Genomic DNA, 18,394 nt, shown 5'->3' with positions numbered 1-18,394 from the left:
TTGTGACACTGGATGCATATGTGGTGCTCATGGCAGAAGGGCATTAAGAAGTCAGGGCAAGCTGTACCTGCAATGCTTGCCCTGAGAGGGTCTGGATGCTTGAGAGGAGTCAAGGGGCATTACAGAAATTAGAGAAAGTCCAAGGCAGGAATTCACACATGGTATTTGTAGGGCATGGTTTCTTTGGAGAAGAGCACTGTTTCTTTGATTAAGTCATCAAACAGAATTGCAGTCTGGGAATACATCAAACTAGAATGTCTAATCAGGTATATTCTGCAATTTTTTTTTTTAACTGTGTAGGTGTTCTTTCCACAAGCTCCAAGTTTTTATCTACTAGGAAAAGAGAAGCAATGAAGACTCATAATAATAGGTTCTTTATTTTTATCTAACAGTCTGAGCTTGCTGACTTTCAAATATTAAATCTAAATCTAGTAAATATCTGTACAATCCATAAATTAGGAAATGGATAATTTCTGTAATTGATGCTTTATATTCTAAGCCTGGTTCTTCTCCTTAATGTACTTTTATGGATTCTCAAAATCGAGTGTTGGTGACCAGAAATTACTTTTCTTTAAACTTTAAACTTTAAAGATTGTTCATAGAATGTATGGAAATTGGGGAGGGGGTGTAGCTTAGTGGTAGAATGCTTGCCTAGCATACATGAGGTCACAGGTTTAATTCCCAGCTCAGGAAAAAAAAATTATAGAATTTAAAAGTTATACATACTTTCAAGAACTCACTAGATGTTTAATGAAAGAGGTTCTGTGCCATTCAAACTGGATTAAATTTGGTAATTGGATGTTTAGAAAAATGTCGTGAAAAAAATTTTTTAAAATATTTATTTTATTTCTTAATTTTAGGTGGACACAATATCTTTATTTTACATGTAATGTGGTTCTGAGGATCAAACCCAGTGCCTCATGCATGCTTGTCGAGCCACAATACCAGCTGTGAAAATTTTTAAGCAAAAAATGTACTAAAAACATGATTATAAAACCTCTAGACAAAGAAGGACTATGTGTCTCTGTGAAAGGGCTAATTCACCAAGAAGAGATATAATAATTATAAACATACAAGCAACAGACATCAGAGCCACCAAATATATGAAACAAGCATTGACAGAATTGAAGGGAGAAATACAGACAGCTCGAATAGTAGGTGACCTCAATACACCAGTTTCAATGACAGGACAACCCAAGAAAAGATCACACAAGAAATAGAGGACTTGAACAACGCTATGGGCCAAGACACAGAGAGAGCTCTCACTCCACCAGCAACAGAGAAACACGTCTTTCTCAAGTTCACATGAGACATTCTCTAGGAGAAACCACACGTTAGGTCACAAGACAAGTTTTAAGGAACTTAAAAAGACTGAAGTCACACAAAGCGTATTTTCAGATCACAATGAAAGGAAACCAGAAATCAGTAGCAGGAGGAAAATAAAAATTCACAAATATGAAGAAATTTAATCAGCACAATCTTAAACACCAGTGGGCCTAAGAAGAAGTCCAAAGGAAATTGGTAAATATTTTGAGACAAATGACACACCAAAACCTTTAAAGTACAGCAAAAGCAGGACTCAGAGGAAATTCGTAACTGTAAAAGCTTACACTGAAAGAGATGAAGGCTCTCCATTCAAAAGCATGACTATATGGGCAGCTTCATGAAGCTGACCCTGCTAACACTGGTTCGTGATTGCACTGAGCCTCAGTTTTCTTTCTTAATCTGTTTACTTCTCAGCCCTTTATGTCTCAGTAGGATTTCCAGTGGACAAAATAAATAAATAAATAACAAAGCATATTCAATATTTAGCCAGGAGAGTGAAAGAGCAGCAGCATTAGCCAGAAGCACTGGGTTGGCTTCTGCCAGTGTCTCCAGATATGTCTCCTGCCAGGATGTCACACCGCCAAACTGAACCCAAAAGCCCTTCATGGATTAATCCTTCACCGACTGAGTCCTCCCGGATGGAGACTCTCCTAGATGGAGACCTTCACAGAAGAAGACCTTTCCAAATAGAAACTTCACAAAGACCCTCCCAGATGGAACCCTCATAGTTGGGGTCCCTCCCAGACTGTGCTCTTTGTCCCATCCCAGCTCCTCAATGCCTCTTAGAACCAGTCCTTTGGTCAGGAGTCCCTCACCTCACCAGCATGTCCATCTGGCTAACTGAATAGCCTCTGTTTCAGGGTGCCTCCTTTTAGAGGACCCTGAAGAATCCTCCTTCCCACCCACTTAATACTGTCCGGAAACCACGGGAATTCCATTGGTGTCCATGGTCAACAATGATAAGATTTTGTTAATTTACATGTAAATACATTAAGGTGTTACATTCAGAAACTTCTGTCTTCATGATTACGCTTGGTTACTTGGCTTTCTATTGACAGTAATAATTTGTGTTCTAATTAAAAATGTTTCTGGGAACACAGTGTATAAATTGTGAATACAATATCCCCATGAAAGCTAATACCAGAGACCTCCCAACCAGGGAACTGTTCAAACAGCATCTTGCGCAAGCCAACAGAGAACATAAACCATATTTCTTCTTGGAGCTGCATATATTTTTATGTCTTGGGTTACTTGGGAACGAAATTGAGATTCTTTAAACAACATGAGTTTAATTCTTCATTTTTCAAGCTCAGCAGGTAATTGGTTATACGTATTTGAATGCTATCATGGAAGCAATGAAATATTTAAAATATTTGTATCTCACATGGAATAAGCACAATGTAACAAATCACAATGATAAAAGGCACCCATCCATTCATTCATTAATGGAAAATATTATTTAAGTAAAAATTTAATAACTCTTGTTAATGGAGTGAAACTGAGCTAGTGAATTCCTATGTTGTTAATGAGAAAATTATTTTTCCTCACAAATCACTATGAACTAGAATATTTTCTAGTTATCTTTGCTTTTAGAATACTTACTAAATCACAATTAATCAAGTTTTCCAGGTAAACTGAACTGTTCACATTAATAATACCTACAAGCCAGGTACAATGGCATGAGCCTATAATCCCACCAGCTTGGGAGGCTGAGGCAGGAAGATCACAAATTGAAGTCCAGTTTGGACAACTCAACAAAGACCATCTAAAAATAAAAAGGGCTAGGGATGTAGCTCAATAGTAAAATGCCCCTAGGTTCAACCCCTAGCAGCCACCCACCCACACCCACAAAAAAATTTCCTGTAAGAATTTTCTTCCTGGAAAGGGCTATCTGGGATTATATCACAGACTGGTCAAGAGTGTGCACTGGGCAGAATGGATGCCCCAACCTCTGTGATCAGGTTCTTCATGTAAAATTAGGATAATACAGACTCCTAGGTGTGTTGTAAAGATACATGAGGAAACAAATATGTACTAGCCATTATTACTTTCTATGTGATCTTATTAATGGAGCAAATAGTTATCAAGTACATACTGTACGGTGTGAACAGTTATCTAGCAGACAACAAAGCCCGGGTTACCTTTTCTAAGATGGCGACAGTACGGGGATGGGGACAGGGAATGGAGGTGCGTGTGGCGGGAAATGGAGGAAGCAGTTGCTCTTTTATTCAGGAGGGCTGGGGGTATATCTCAATGACAAGGTGACATCTGGCAGAAATTCCAGCATTTCCTTCACTCGGAGAGCACTAAGATTTGTAAGGGGCAGTGTTCCAGGCAGAGGGAAGAGCAGGAATAGAGGCTCCATGGGGGCGCAAACCCAGCATTCTTGAGGAACAGCAAGGAAGCCGTTCAGGCTGCAGCTGGATGAAAGAGAGAGAGAGAGAGAAGTAGGACAGAAGGTTTGAAGGGTTCCCAGGAGCCAGGACAGAGGGAGCCCTGGAGCCCAGTGAGGACTAGTTGTTGGCTGAGATGGGCTGCCAATGAGAGAGTTCAACAAAGGCAGAGCAAGGTCTGGCTAATACACCAGAAGAGAAAGCACAGTGGGGAGGGTTTGGGGGAGGAGCAGGTCTTCTACATGATGAAGGCTTGGGTGAGGGTGGTAGCTGTGGAGAAGATGAGAAGCGATGGGATTTGCTCTAAATCATAAAGTTGGTGACCACTAGATTTGCCAATGGGTTTGTTGGTTGTAAGAGAAAAGGATAAGTTAAGAATTGACTCCAGGTTTTTGGCTCAAGAACCAGAAGAACAGAGCTGTCACTTGCTAAGATGAGATAGACATCAGGAGAAGCAGATTTTGTAAAAAAAAAAAAAAAAAAAAAAAAAAAAATTCAAATTTACTTTGGATATGATAAGTGAGTGATGCTTCTTACACAGCCAAGTAGAACCACCCAGTAGACAGTTGGATATAACAGCCTGGAGTTCCAGAGAGAAGACAGATATTCAAGTTAACCACATATAAAAATTAGTTCAATAGCAATGTAATCTATCATTTTTAAGAAAAAAGAATATATTTCTGATGCATCTTTTCAATTATTTCAACTTTGTTTATTTTCCTGCTCAAGCTATTATAGATATGAAAGGGCAGGAGTTAAGGGGTGTCCTTCATTATCTCTAAATACATGGACTGATATTCCACAAGCAATGTAAGATTTGAAATAAACTCAAAACAAACTGACTTTTCATCTATAACTGATCTCAGTGTCATACTGACCCTCCTACTGTCTAAAGGAGAATGTTCAAAAAAAATAGCATTTTGAAAAAAAAGGTAGTCTTTGAAAAAAGGTAGTTGTTGAAAACCCCAAATAAAATTTGAGTGTAGACCTCTATAAACAGTCAAGTCTCTTTTTCCTCATAGAGACAAATATGCTGCAATACTCAGAATCAAAACAGCAATTTAAAAAGTAATAAAATTAGGGTGCTGAGCATCCTCTATTATATTTGAGCTTCAGTGTTCAAATTAACGTTTCCTAGGAAACCCAAAACCTGCCAGGCACAAATATTGCAAAATACACTCCCCTAAAATGTTACATCCTAAGTATTTAGAAATCAAAGACTTTCTAAGCTCTCCAAAAACAAAAACAAGAGCAAACACAAATAAGCAACCAAAACAACAAAAAACATTTTCCATTGACCCCAACTCCCCACCCCCACCACCAGAAAAATGGATTCTTAGGAACAAAAACTATTGAGTCTTGCCAAACAAAAACCAAAATATAATAACAAAAACAATTACACAGCCCACAAAACCTTCAAACCAAACCAATGATTTCCCCAATAGTAGTAGATTTTGATACATCAGGGTTTTCTCTCATTGTTTTTTTCTTTTAATTTCTTTTCTTTATTTCTTCTTCTTTTTTTATCATTTCTTTTTACAAATCTCACTAATTTAGATCATTAATGAAAAAGAGAAAGAAATAAGAGAAGTTCATTTCAATTTATTTCTGAACTGACAAAATATTTTATTTTATTTTTTTAAATATGTATTTTTTAGTTGTAGTTGGACACAATACCTTTATTTTGTTTACTTTTTTTTTTATGTGGTACTGAGAATTGAACCCAGGGCCTTGCAAATGCTAGGTGAGCACGCTACTGCTGAGCCACAACCCCAGTCACTGACAAAATATTTTAAAGACGTAACTATGACATTAAGATACACTTAATATTTTAAACTAAACTGTTAAAGTTTTACCAGTTCTGCTGGGGACTAACTAGAATTCATTGTGATGACATGATTGTTTAGATAGAAAATAAATACACAAAACAACTACTAGAACTCATAAGTGAATTTAGCACAAAAAATATAGCATTTTGAAAAAAAAGCATTTTAAATAATAGCAGCAAGCAACTAGAAAAATGAAATAGAATCCACTTAAAATAGGATCAACAAAATGAAATATTGAATACAAATATTGAAATACAAAATATTGAATCAACAAATTAAAATATTGAACTTAATAAACTGAATATTTCAGAATAAACTGAACAAAGATATGGAAGGCCTTCTTGCTGAAAATTATAAAACATGATGGAGAGTAATAAAAGATCTAAATAAATCGAGATTTGATGTTTATTAACAGGAAGCTTAATTTTTTAAAGCTTTCAATTGTCCCCAAACTGAAATATAGATTCAGTGTAATCCCAAATGAAATTCCAACAAGCATTTTTTAAAAGTTGATTGTAAAAATCTATATGAAAATAGAGACAACCTATTTTAAGAATGCTAAAGCTATTTTAAGAAAGAATAATAAGGTTGGAGGACATACACTACCTGATTTCAAGATTTACCATTAAGCTACTATAAACAAGAAAGTGTGGTAATGAAAAATGGACAGATATATAGAGTAATGGACCAGAATAACTATAGAAATTAACCCAGCCATATGTGGTCAGCTGATTTCTTCCAAAGGTTCCAAGGCAATTAACCAGGAAAATAAAGTCTTTGCAATAGATAACTCTGAAAATTGGACTTCCCTACAGAAAAAAAAAAAAATCAACATCATCCTTATCTCACTATAAAAATTAACCAGAAATTGATCTTGTAATATATCTAAATGGAAAAGCTAAAACTATAAACTTCTAAAAGAAACAAAATTTGTAACTTGGGTTAGGTAAAGATCTCATACAGTCCCCAAAAGAAATCATTAGAAAAAACAAATTGAGCTTTATCATGACTAAAACTTTCCCTATTCAAAAGGTACCATTAAGAATTAGGCAACAGATCCTCATCATTATACAAAATACATGTATGAAGATGTGAACTTGGTGTCAACATACCTTATATAATCATAGATATGATAAATTATGGTATAATGGTGTATTAAGAATTGTAATGCAAAAATAAATAAATAAATGAAGAAAGAGAGAAAGAAAGAGAGAGAGAGAGAAAGAAAGAAAGAAAGAAAGAAAGAAAGAAAGAAAGAAAGAAAGAATGAATGAATTAGGCAACAGTTTCTTAGGTATGACAGCAAAGAGCATAAGCAACGAAAGAAAAAATAGACAATGTCAAAAATTAAAAATTTTGGTGCTGCAAATGATACTATCAAAAAGTAAAAAGACAACTCAAAGAATAAGAGAAAATCTCTATACATCACATATCTGATAAAGGATTTATAGACACTCTAAAGAAGTCTTAGAACACAACAATAAAAAGTTACTTAATTTAAAAATGGATAAAGAATCTAAGTAGGAATTTCTGTAAGAAAGGCACACTAGCAGCCAATAAGAACACACAAAAAATGGTAGTCATCAGTTAAATCAAACCAAGAGATACTAGTTCACACCCATAGATGGCTAATGTCAAAGACAGACAATAGCAAGTCTGGTGTGGCTGGAGAAAGGTTGGATCCTCATCCAAGGCCCAGGGCTTGTAAAACAGTACAGTCGTTTTGGAAAATAGCCCTTAAAATGTTAAACACATATTTACCATTTAATCCAGCAATGCCATACCTAAGCATGTGCCCAAAGAAAATGAAAATAATGTACACGAACAGGCCTCACATCATTATTTCTAACAGTCAAATAAACTAAATCTTTACTAACCAATGAGCTGATACACAAAATGCAGTGTATTTATATAATGAGATATTATTTGGCAATAAAAAGGAATATTGCCCTGATATATGCTACATGGATGAACCTTGAAAACGTTTAAGTTAATTCAAAGAAGCAGGTCACAAAAGACGGTATATTGTATGATTCCAATCAAGCTACAAGATGGGAGGAAACATTTATACTACATATATCTGACAAAGGTTAGAATATATAAAGAACACCTATAGCCCAATAATATAATGATAATCCAATATAGACTGGGGGAAAGTTTTGAAATAATTTTCTATTTAAAAAGATGTACAAATGACCAATCAAGGCATAAAACGCTAATCATCATAATTAATCACCAGGGAAAGACAAATTAAAACCATTCTGAGATTCTGAGATACCATGACACACCCATCAAAATGGATAAAATAGAACACTAAAAACTTCAAAAGTTAGCAAGAATGTAAGCAACAGAAATCTACATACACCTCTCGCCAAAAAACTAAAGTGGCATTTCTTAAAAAGTTAAACACAATACTTACCTTGTAACTAACTCATTCTACCCAAACATACATCCACTACACAAAAATTTGTGCATAAATGTTCATAGTAGCTTTATTCATAATAGTCCCCAAACTGAAAACCATCCAAATGGCTACTTTAGAAAAGTGAATAAAATAGGAAGTATCTATACCAGAATATTACTCAGCGATAAAAAGGAATGAGGTACCGCAGACATGCTACTACACAAATGATTGTCAAAGTCATGAGTGAAATAAGCCAGACACAAACAGGGACATACTATACGACTTGATTTCTAGTCATTTCTAGTGAGTGGAAGGTGGTCATTGATTGGATTATGACAAAGGAAGGAAAACTTCAAAGACCACAAGTAATCTTTTGAAGGTAACAGAAATTTTCTGTATCTTGATTATGATAGTGGGTTTATGGACCTGAGTTTATCTCTTAATTCCTGAACTGTCCAATTTAAATGGATGCAGAATATTGAATATAAATTATACCTGTATAAAGCTGATCTTTTAAAAAGTAGTGGAAACCAAAGAAATATGCATCAATACAAGTTATCATTTTGTAATTAGCATATCCAGTGTTTGTGTAAATAGTGCTTCTAGTTGCTTATTTGTGTATATACATAATTTTTTTTCCTTAGGTGGTTCAAACATTCATTGCTGCTAGGTCAGGATTTTGTGATTGATTTACCTAACAAATCTCATCCAGTGCCCCCCAAACGATAGTTCCAGCCTAACTGCTCTCTGGATTCCCAAAAATTCTGAGTGTGGTTCATATTAACCAGGTCTTCTCTAACTCCAAAAGAGGGATGATGATGTCCTTGGTAGAAATTCAGGAGGTGGGGGTGGGGACAGCTGTGCCACCAATACGGTTTCCAAGTTTTGAGCTAAGGTTGGCTACATTCCACACACTCTGATGCTCTTGTGGGTTGCTTCTTTACATAAGCTTCTGCTGGTAAGCGTACGACCAAGTTGCTTAGACAGGCAAATTTAAATCTACTTGGACTTGATCTCATAAAATTAAAGACCATCTGCAGAGACATCCGGACAAAATGATACAGATGTCCATAAAGAAACCAGCATGTGCTGAGGACCTACTCTTTGTGACAGTTTTCCACACATTTTCACATTCACTACTCACTACAGTTCTCTAATGTAAATATTATTATTATCTCCACTTTTTCCCACAATGGAAACTGATATGCAGACAGACCCCAGCCATTTGCCCAAATTCACCCAGTTAGTAAGAGGCAGAGCTGAGATTTTTGTATTTGGGGTATTTTAACTGATATTCAGTATATTTCCATACACTCAAAAGTAAAGCAAGTAAATGTATTTAACTTTGGATTCAAGTTACTTTATGCATTACCAATAAAAAAGTACCCACTTAAATACACAGGTTTTTGTGGCATTTTTACTTATCACTGAAAGGTCATATTCTTCTTATTAGGTGAGATATATTTGTGTGTGTGTGTGTGTGTGTGTGTGTTTTAGGGTGCTAGGGATTGACAATGGAGTTCTACCCTAACCCTTTTATTTTGAGACAGGGTCTCCCTAAGTTGTCCAGGCTGGCCTCAAACTTGTGATCCTCCTGCCTCAGTCTCCTGAGCTGATTACAGGCAATCATGCCCAGCTCACTTGAATCTTTAAAGAGTAGACTCTATAATAAAATAAAGTCATATGAGCTTCCAGGATGTGTTCCCAAGTTTGGAAAAAAATTACTGGAAATTGCTCTTGGGGAAAAAACAGGAATGTGGCAAATCATAAAACAAAAAACATGGGATTAGGAAAAATTATACTTAGGTAATCAGAGGGTTAACATTGAACCCATCAGTTAACTGCTTAATAGTCTCCAGAGAAAAATTAAACATATGCTTCCCAATTGGACATTTAAAAAATATTTACACAAAATGTCATGACCTACTAAAATATTTTGCAGATAATAAATGGAGTGATTAACTGAGTGTGGTGGCATAGGCCCATAATCCCAGCGACTGGGGAGGCTGAGGCAGGAAGATTGAATGTTCAAGGCCAGCTTGGGTAACTTAGTGAGATCATGTCTCAAAATTTAAAAATAAAATAAAAAGAAGTTGGGCACAGTAGCGCATACTGGTAATCCCAGTTATTCTGGAGGATGAGGCAGAGGGATTACAAATTCAAGGCTAGTCTCGGCAATTTAGCAAGGCTTTAAGCAACTTGGCAAGAACTTGCCTCAAAATAAAAAGGATTGGGGATGTAGCTCAGTGGTAAAACACACCAGAGTTCAAACTCCAGTATCAAAAACTAAATAAAATAAATAAAAGGGCTGGGGATGTAGCTTAGTGATAGAGCACTTACCTAGCATGTGCTAGATCTTGGGTTCAATCCCCAGCACCACCAAAATAATAGCAGTAAAATAATGCGGCAATGAGCACTTATTTGTATCCCAACATGATCCCAATTTAACACGTTGTTTAAACATTCATAAGGAAGAGAAGAATACATGAAAACTAAACTGTCAGCTTAAACATCAATTCTTATGCATACCTTTGGCAATTCAATGTCTGAAAATCATTAATAAATTAATTAAATTAAGTATATATTTTGATCTTCATTAAAAAAAAATCCTCTTCAGTCATAGAGCTCAATAAGGCAGTGTTCCAAAATTTATTTTCTCATATACTGGCTAAAGCATAACATCCTGTTGCACTTTCCATCACTTAATTCTAGTAAATGTCCCTGGATAGTCCCAGATCATAACACTTAAAAGTGTTTATGTGAGTGAAGAGGCCAGTTTCATCTTAAATTAAAAAAAAAATACACATTCAAGTAAAGTTTCTTTCTGAATATTCTGTTGATTACTTCCTCCCTCCCGGTCATCTCCAGTTTTCCTGGAATGCAGAGGTAATCGAATGTGGGCGATAGTGCCCTATTTGACTCCAGTGAGACTCGTCTTGTGCCTGGCATGGAGCCCCATTTCAACCTCATGTACATGTATCTGCCAGCGGAAGAGAAGGGACAGAGTACACAGCTGCCATCTGCATCCCTCCCCCCGCATCCTGGGGAATGAAGACAAGGGTGGGAGTTTCTCCTAGAGACAGGAGCAAAGTGTACCCCACAGTGGAGTGTCTTCAGGCAGCAGCTCTCGGACCTGGCACATTAGAAAGCAATGGAGAGACCCAGCAATGGTAACCTGGGACCCCACAGCAGGGTCTCCACTCTAACCTACCAGAGGCAGAGGCCTGTGGACCTCCGTGTGCAGAACACAGTCTCCAGACATGTTCAGGCTTCTCTGGTGCCCCACAGGCCTCACCACTCCCTCCTGTCTCTCCCAGTCTACTGCATCCATTTATTTCAACACTGGTGTTTACAATCCTGTTTGCACTCATCAATTAAACAAGGTACTTACAGCTGCATGACCAAGTACAGGTGATTTGGGCTTTCATAAATGTCTTCCAGGGCAACTATGTTTTCATGCTTAATCCTAGAAGAAAAAAGAAAGCACACTGGTAAATACAGTTGGACATGAAATCTTTTAAACACAGGTGCCATTATAGCAAAAAGTTCTAAGACAGAATCAAAGTCCTGAATGACACATGTAAGACTTCTCCCCAAATTTTTTTCAGACTCTTTCTCTCAACAGTCCTCCTTTAATCTCTGCTCCTCTTCATTCCTGAGACTCTAGATACTAAAGTTTAGCAATAATTTAACTATTCCTGCTCCCTGTGTATCGCCATAGGCCAAATATCTCAACACCCTGTTATCTTGCAGGACCCAGCTTAAACGGCTGAGCTCCTGACCGTGTAATCTGACTGCTCCATCTTCTGCTATCTCACAAAGCCATCCATCACAGACCAATTTGAACTGTCAATTGTATGCATATCCATCTCCCATAATAGCCTATGTGTTCCAGGGAACAGTTTCAAGGTCAGGTTCATGGATCTAGTGTAGACAAAAGAAAACCAGCTTGATCTTTTCATTGGGGTTCATGTTTACCACAACACCACATGTCAATTCAGTTCCCAGGTGAAGTAGACCAGTACCATACAAAATATGGTTGCCAACAAGCAGTCCCAGAATCTCCTGGGAACTGGGTAGAAATCCAAATTGTCAGCCCCACCTGGGTGATACAGAATCAGAATCTCCGAAGGTATAGCCCAGGAATCTGTGTTTTAATAAGATCCTCAGACCACATGTATGCACAAAATAGAGCTTGAAAATACTGTATCAGACCAGTATTTCTCAAACTTCAGTGTACCAAGGAGCTTCCTGTGGGTTACAATGTAGATACTAATTCAGTGGGTCTAGATTGGGGCCTCGGCATTTGCATTTCTCACCAGTTCCCCCAAGAGATGCAGGTGAGGATGCTGCCGGACTGAGGACCACCCTCTAAGCAGCAAAGTCCTACCTGAAGAACCCAGGAGAAGGAAAGATCCTTAATCCTACCCCCTAGAACTATGCATCAAGAGTAGTTTCTACTCAGAACAGAAGGTGCCATATTTATTTAATGCATTTGAAAGAAGAATCATTTCATTACCCACTGAGCTAATGAGTTCTTACCATGAACCAGCCCATCACTGAAATGACTGCTGAACCATTTAAAATCAAGCATGTAACACGCAGAATCTCATGAACCCCTTGAAAGCAGAGACTACATTATTCAGGCTGTTTCCCCTTTGCACCTAGCACAGACCTGCGTAATCAACATTTACAGAATGAATGAATGATATTTAAAGGTTGTTGCCACTAAATAGCAAGGAACAACATTAGGTATCTCATCACAGAAAATGGAAGCAGTTTTCCCAAGTGTGAGATGTCTTCCTCTGAAAAAGAAGTTTATAAACTAGAATAAAAAAATACCCATATGGGGCTGGGGCTGTAGCTCAGTGGTAGAGCATTTGCCTCGCAGGTGTGAGGCCCTGGGTTTGATCCTCAGCGCTACATAAAATTAAATAATAAAGATATTGTGTCTAACTACAACTAAAAAAAATTTAAAAATACACATATTAGCTTGCCTTTGAGTTGAAAGAAGAGAACAAGATAATGAACTAAAAGTGGCAATGCGTTGCTTTGATTTCTTATTAATTAATGCAGTTGTTTTGTCGGAGCTGAAATAATTACACTAAATTCACATTTCATCTGATTGTCAAGCAGAGCACATAGTTCTTTATTTGTCAGTGGTAGTTACTGTATGACCTGAGTAAAATACTATCAGCAATGAATTATGGCAATATATCAAATAAACTGTCATTAAGGAAACCAAGAGAGTTTAACTGGGGACCTCCAAGATCCTAGACATTCGTGGCATTACCATCATCAGATATACCCGAAAGAATCTGACCACAAAAAGTAAAACACATCATGTGGATTTTCCCGTTTTTGGAAATTTAAAATACCTGCCACGAGAATTGTCACATGGGCACAAGTACTTTTATTCAGTCAAATTAATTTGGGAGCTAATTAAGAGTATATTTTCAGAAATTGGGAGGAATGGGATTACACAGAGGATTGCTAGATAAAATACAAAGCACATAGTTACATTTGAATTCTAAATAAACAACAAATATTTTTAGTATAAGCATGTCCCAAATATTGCATTGTTTTTACCTGAATTTCAAATATCGGGGCATCCTCTATTTTCATGTGCTAAATCTGATCACCTTAGTTACACAAGGCTCTCAGTGATCCTCTAAACTGGGCTAGAGATTGGCACCTGCAACTCTGGCTCTTCTTGGAGGTTGAGTCAAGAAGGTGGCTGTTTGAAACCCAGAGTTCAGCCATTGAATAGTTAACACAGATTCAACTCCACACAACCAACTGTGCACAAACCACTTGCCTATTTTTTTTTTTTTTTTGGTGGGGGTACCAGAGATTAACTGAGGCTCTCAGTCACTGAGCCACATGCCCAGCCTTAATTTTGTGTTTTATTTAGAGACAGGGTCTCGCTGAGTTGCTTAGCACCTCACTTTTGCTGAGGCTGGCCTTGTCTCGAGATCCTCCTGCTTCGGCTCCTGCCTAGCCAAAATAGCAGACTAACAAAATCAGGCCACAGTCCCCTCATGGGATGCACAGGATAGATAAAGCCAAGCCTATTCAACCTGACAGGACTTATGTGAGTGCTACCTTGAAATTAATTTTAATCCATGGGAGCATTCCAGAGAGGAATTACAGATAGGAGGGACCATCTCAAATAGAAGTCTTGCACTGGTTACAAAGATGCTATCTTAGTATGTATCCCTCTAACTCATGTATCAATCAATCAGGCAATCAAGCAATCACTGAGTTTCTGTTATGTGTCTGGCAGCGCACAAGAAAATTATAAAATAAGGTTTTGCCTTCAAAAAGATTATCATCCAGATGGAGAGAAGCAGGAAGCAACGAGAAAAGGATTAATGCTGAGTTCTGCAGAATTGCCTTTAAGGTCAGAGAAAGCAGAGTCCTTATAGGTCAGTATTATGGAGAAGGTCTCAGGAGAATTACAGGGCTTGAGCCAAGATGGGTAACATTTAAGGAAGCACATTTGAGAAATTTCAAATAAATGCTAAAATGGCCTCTAAACTATTTCTTAAGAAAAGTGTTTTAATTAGCTTGGAGGTGTTAGAACATGACAAAAGAAAACATTCTAGGGCCAGGGTTGTAGCTCAGTGGTAGAGAACTTGCCTAGCACATATGAGCCACTGGTTTGATCCTCAATACCACATAAAAATAAATAAATAAAATAAAGGCATTATGTCCATCTACAACATATATATATATATATATATATATATATATATATATATATATATATATATATTAAAGAAAACATTATAGCCTCTCACATCTGTTTTCAGTTACCTTGTTCCACCCACAGGACCCTTTATGGTATACAAAAACAGAACTTAAAACTCAAAAATTATTTTAGTACATAGATTGTCTTAACAAAATGCCACATGAACATTCGTACATTTCTAAGACTGGGGCAGAATCTATCCTACAGAAATGCTTTCCCCTGGTTGAATTCCCTCATTTCATTATTCATTCAACAAATATGCATTGGGTGCCCACCAGGAGCCAGGCACAGTCCCATATGTTATGAATCTAGGTGGCCAAGACATAAAGGGAGACAGTATTAGCCCCCATGAGCTCACACAGGTGACAGCTAGAAGACTGTCTCATATTCACCAGAAATTGACCTCCTGGTAATTAGTAGTTACTCTTAGAAGCAACAGAGAATAAGTTTATATTGTCTTTCTGCAAATATTTGAGGGTTATAATAGCTCCTCTGACTCTCCTTATCATTGACCCATGTTGCAATATGGTTGATCCTCCCCCTCAGTCCCCTATTGTCACTCCTTTGTTCAGACTATGGTATTCAGAACTGAAAGGAATGATCCCCATGGAAAGTATGGCAAGAAAAGGGCATGGCAGAGAGTGTGTTTGATACCTTTTTATTAAATGAATGGATAATCTTAAGCCAGAATCAATTAAACCACCAGATCATTTTTCCTTGAACTTCTAACCAAGATTTGCTTTCTGACTCAGACTTTAGAGTTTTAAAGTTTTCACCATTAGCACTGTTATATTCAATCCTTTTGTGTCCCATGCAGTATTCCAGGTGTCCAGCAGTATGGTGAATCTTTAGCCATTCATTTATTGTATTTATTTCCCTCCCAACGTTGGACCATCTGCCTATTTGGTACACATCCATCCCATATATGTTCCTCCAAATTCCTAATCAAAATCATAAGTGGGAAGGTTATATGAAAGAGCTCCATGGTATTCCACCAGAGACCCCAACAAGATAACTGACATCAATCAGCTGGCTTTGATTGCTCTAGTGGCAAATCCAACAGGGCCATTATCCAGCCCATATTTTACCATCCTATCCATAAGGAGACAATTATATTTTTTGCTGAAGTGGCTTTCCTCAGCTCTACACATCACATAAGACTATTTAAAATGGAAATGGGATGTTCGGGAAGATTTGTTCTCAGTAAACCCATGTTAGCTCCTAGCAAATACTATGGTCTTTACTAAACGATCACAAGCCATCTGCTTAATTTTGTATTCCAGAATTTAACCGTGCATTGAATTCAAGCTTCTCAGTCTACAGATCTCATATCCTTCCATTTTATGTTTGGAAAACTTGACGACATCTCTGGTATTGTTTTCTCAAACATCTCAAATGTGACTCCTCTGTGATAAATGCAATTTCCTCAGTCTCCTAGGGTATAACATATCTCAACTTTGTGATGAATAAATTTTATAACTTTCTTTAGATGCTACTTACCATTTTATATATACCGTTTGTTGAGTGTTAATCATGTGCAAGATTTGCTGAGTTTTTGTTTGGTGCTCGATACTGAACCCAGGGTCTCAACCATGCTAAGCACATGCTCTACCATTGATTTATAGCCCAGCCCCTCATGACTTAACTATTTCATTTAATATCAACAACAACCCTACAAAATAGTCATTATTTTCCCCATTTTTGAAAAAGAAGGGAGAAATGGGAGGCCAAGATCCCAAGAAGGTAAGTAAGGGTTCCAGGTTTCTGTAACTCATTAATTGGCCCTGCTGAGATTGGATTTCAGTCTGTCCTGACCCCCAAACCCTTGTTAAAGCTATTATAACTCCATAGTAACTAAGTTATAATGAGAATATCCAAGAGCTCATGTAAATTCAGGTGCTATAATCTAAAATTATAGAACCTAAAGTCAAAGTTTCCATTTTATCACTAACAATACAGTATCCACTCCTGGTGGTGCAGAGATTTGTTGAACCACTGATTCTTGTGGATGCTCTCAAGACACCCTGGTTGTAAACAACCAAACAGGTGAGATCCTAATAGGTCAAAGCAAACCACAGAAGAGATGTTCAGATGCAGAAGAGTGCAGAAATAATAATTAGAAAGAGCCTCTCATTAGCCCATAACTGCTAGTGCCATCATCAAAATGGAGAAAAAGTGGGCAGAGAAGAAGTGGAAATGTAGGTTATAAGAAAATCAAGACTGAAGTTCTGTCAACTTGCATAGCTCAACCCCTATGTCAACATTCAGTCCTCCCAAAGCATGGCCAAGAGGATTTTCGTACATGAGGAATGCTCATCCACAAACAGCAAGCCCTTGTAAAACACATGAAATTTAAGATAAAAATAATTTCACTGGAAGCAACTCGAGGCATTAAAAAGAACTTCATTTAATTTTCATCACCTATCATTTACCAGGCCTGAGGTATACATTAGCTGACACATCTATGAATACAGGGTAAATGGTTTATGTGACAATCTGCACTCGAGTTGCCGTAGTCCCCATAATGGACAGAAGACATGGATAAAGGGAAGTGAGCCTAGGCAGAGAGAGAAAAGCTGAATGGGCATTGATACAGATGTCTCTGCCTGCATGATAACTGATAGCCAAGCAAGAAAACACTATACAGAGCCAGGAAAACATTTTTAAATTAATTCATGCAGAAAGAAAAAAAATCAGTGCCAAACGGACAAGTAGGCCCCATTCCAAAGCCCCTAAGCTGAAGGGAACATCAGGACGAGAAGATGGACATGCTACTGAATACACCCGCTTCTACGAACTGATAGCAACATCATCTTCCCCTCCAGCCTAATTTTCCACAGTTCATGATCCACAAGTTTTGAACCCTGTGTCAAATAAGAGGGAAAAAATGCACAAAAAAAAGAAAAGAAAAGAAAGGGAAATCGTAGTTCAGCATTTCTTGTTTTTGTTTTATTTTTCTTTCTTCCTTCCATCATAGTTCATTGATCTGGAGGGAGAAGATTGTGGAAGCAATTATGAGATATTCAGAGAAAGAAAAGGGCAACAAAATACTTTTTCTTGGTATCATCATTTTCTGGAAATGGGAATGCATCTACTCAGCTACTCAGGTTAGAGAGGCCATGTGAGGATACGAGATGGAAGGAAATAAAATCAGAAGGGATAGACAGGAGGCAAGCATACTACCAGGAAGGATAGGGCAGGGGTGGTGGGACCGGATCTCCCTGCAGAGCTGCAAGGGCGCAAAACCTCAAGGCAGAGGTCAGGTCGACGAGCCAGCTTCCGGTCCTCCTCTCTCAGATGCTTCCGGTTCACAGTACCTTGGGAAAGGCCTCTCTCAAGGGAAAAGCATGGGTCATCTCAGGCAAAGACTGTAGTCAGTCACCACATCTCACTCTGGTATTTCCCAAGCAATGCAGAAAGTTTGAATTTTACACACACACACACACACACACACACACACAAATAAATTCAAATAAATTACAGTTCCCTGGCTTGGAATGGCCTCAAAAATAGCTGAACAATATTTTTGTTTTGGCAAACTCTCCTGTTTAAAAGTAAATGCTTATGGTTTTCTCAAAATTAAATATATGTATATATAGATATAGATATAGGTAGATATATATAGATATACAGATAGGTATATAGATACATTGGCTCCTTTCAGGGGTCAGAATTTTTTCCCTCACAT

At 37.5% G+C, this 18,394-nt stretch overlaps 1 protein-coding gene across 5 annotated transcripts in view; it reads right to left on the bottom strand.

Moving 5' to 3' along the window:
- The window catches only part of Camk1d (calcium/calmodulin dependent protein kinase ID), a 382,840-nt gene that overhangs the window by 130,960 nt on the left and 233,486 nt on the right, over window positions 1–18,394 (bottom strand). For all 5 annotated transcript variants that reach the window (XM_048812664.1, XM_048812665.1, XM_048812666.1 and 2 more), the window contains one exon: window positions 11,344–11,418. In XM_048812664.1, the coding sequence (XP_048668621.1) occupies window positions 11,344–11,418 (75 nt within the window). The remainder of the gene's footprint in view (window positions 1–11,343; window positions 11,419–18,394) is intronic.

This window comes from Marmota marmota, unplaced genomic scaffold (genome assembly GCF_001458135.2).
Source record: "Marmota marmota marmota unplaced genomic scaffold, marMar, whole genome shotgun sequence".
Lineage (NCBI taxonomy): Eukaryota > Metazoa > Chordata > Mammalia > Rodentia > Sciuridae > Marmota > Marmota marmota.
This window is presented reverse-complemented; position numbering and strand designations above follow the sequence as displayed.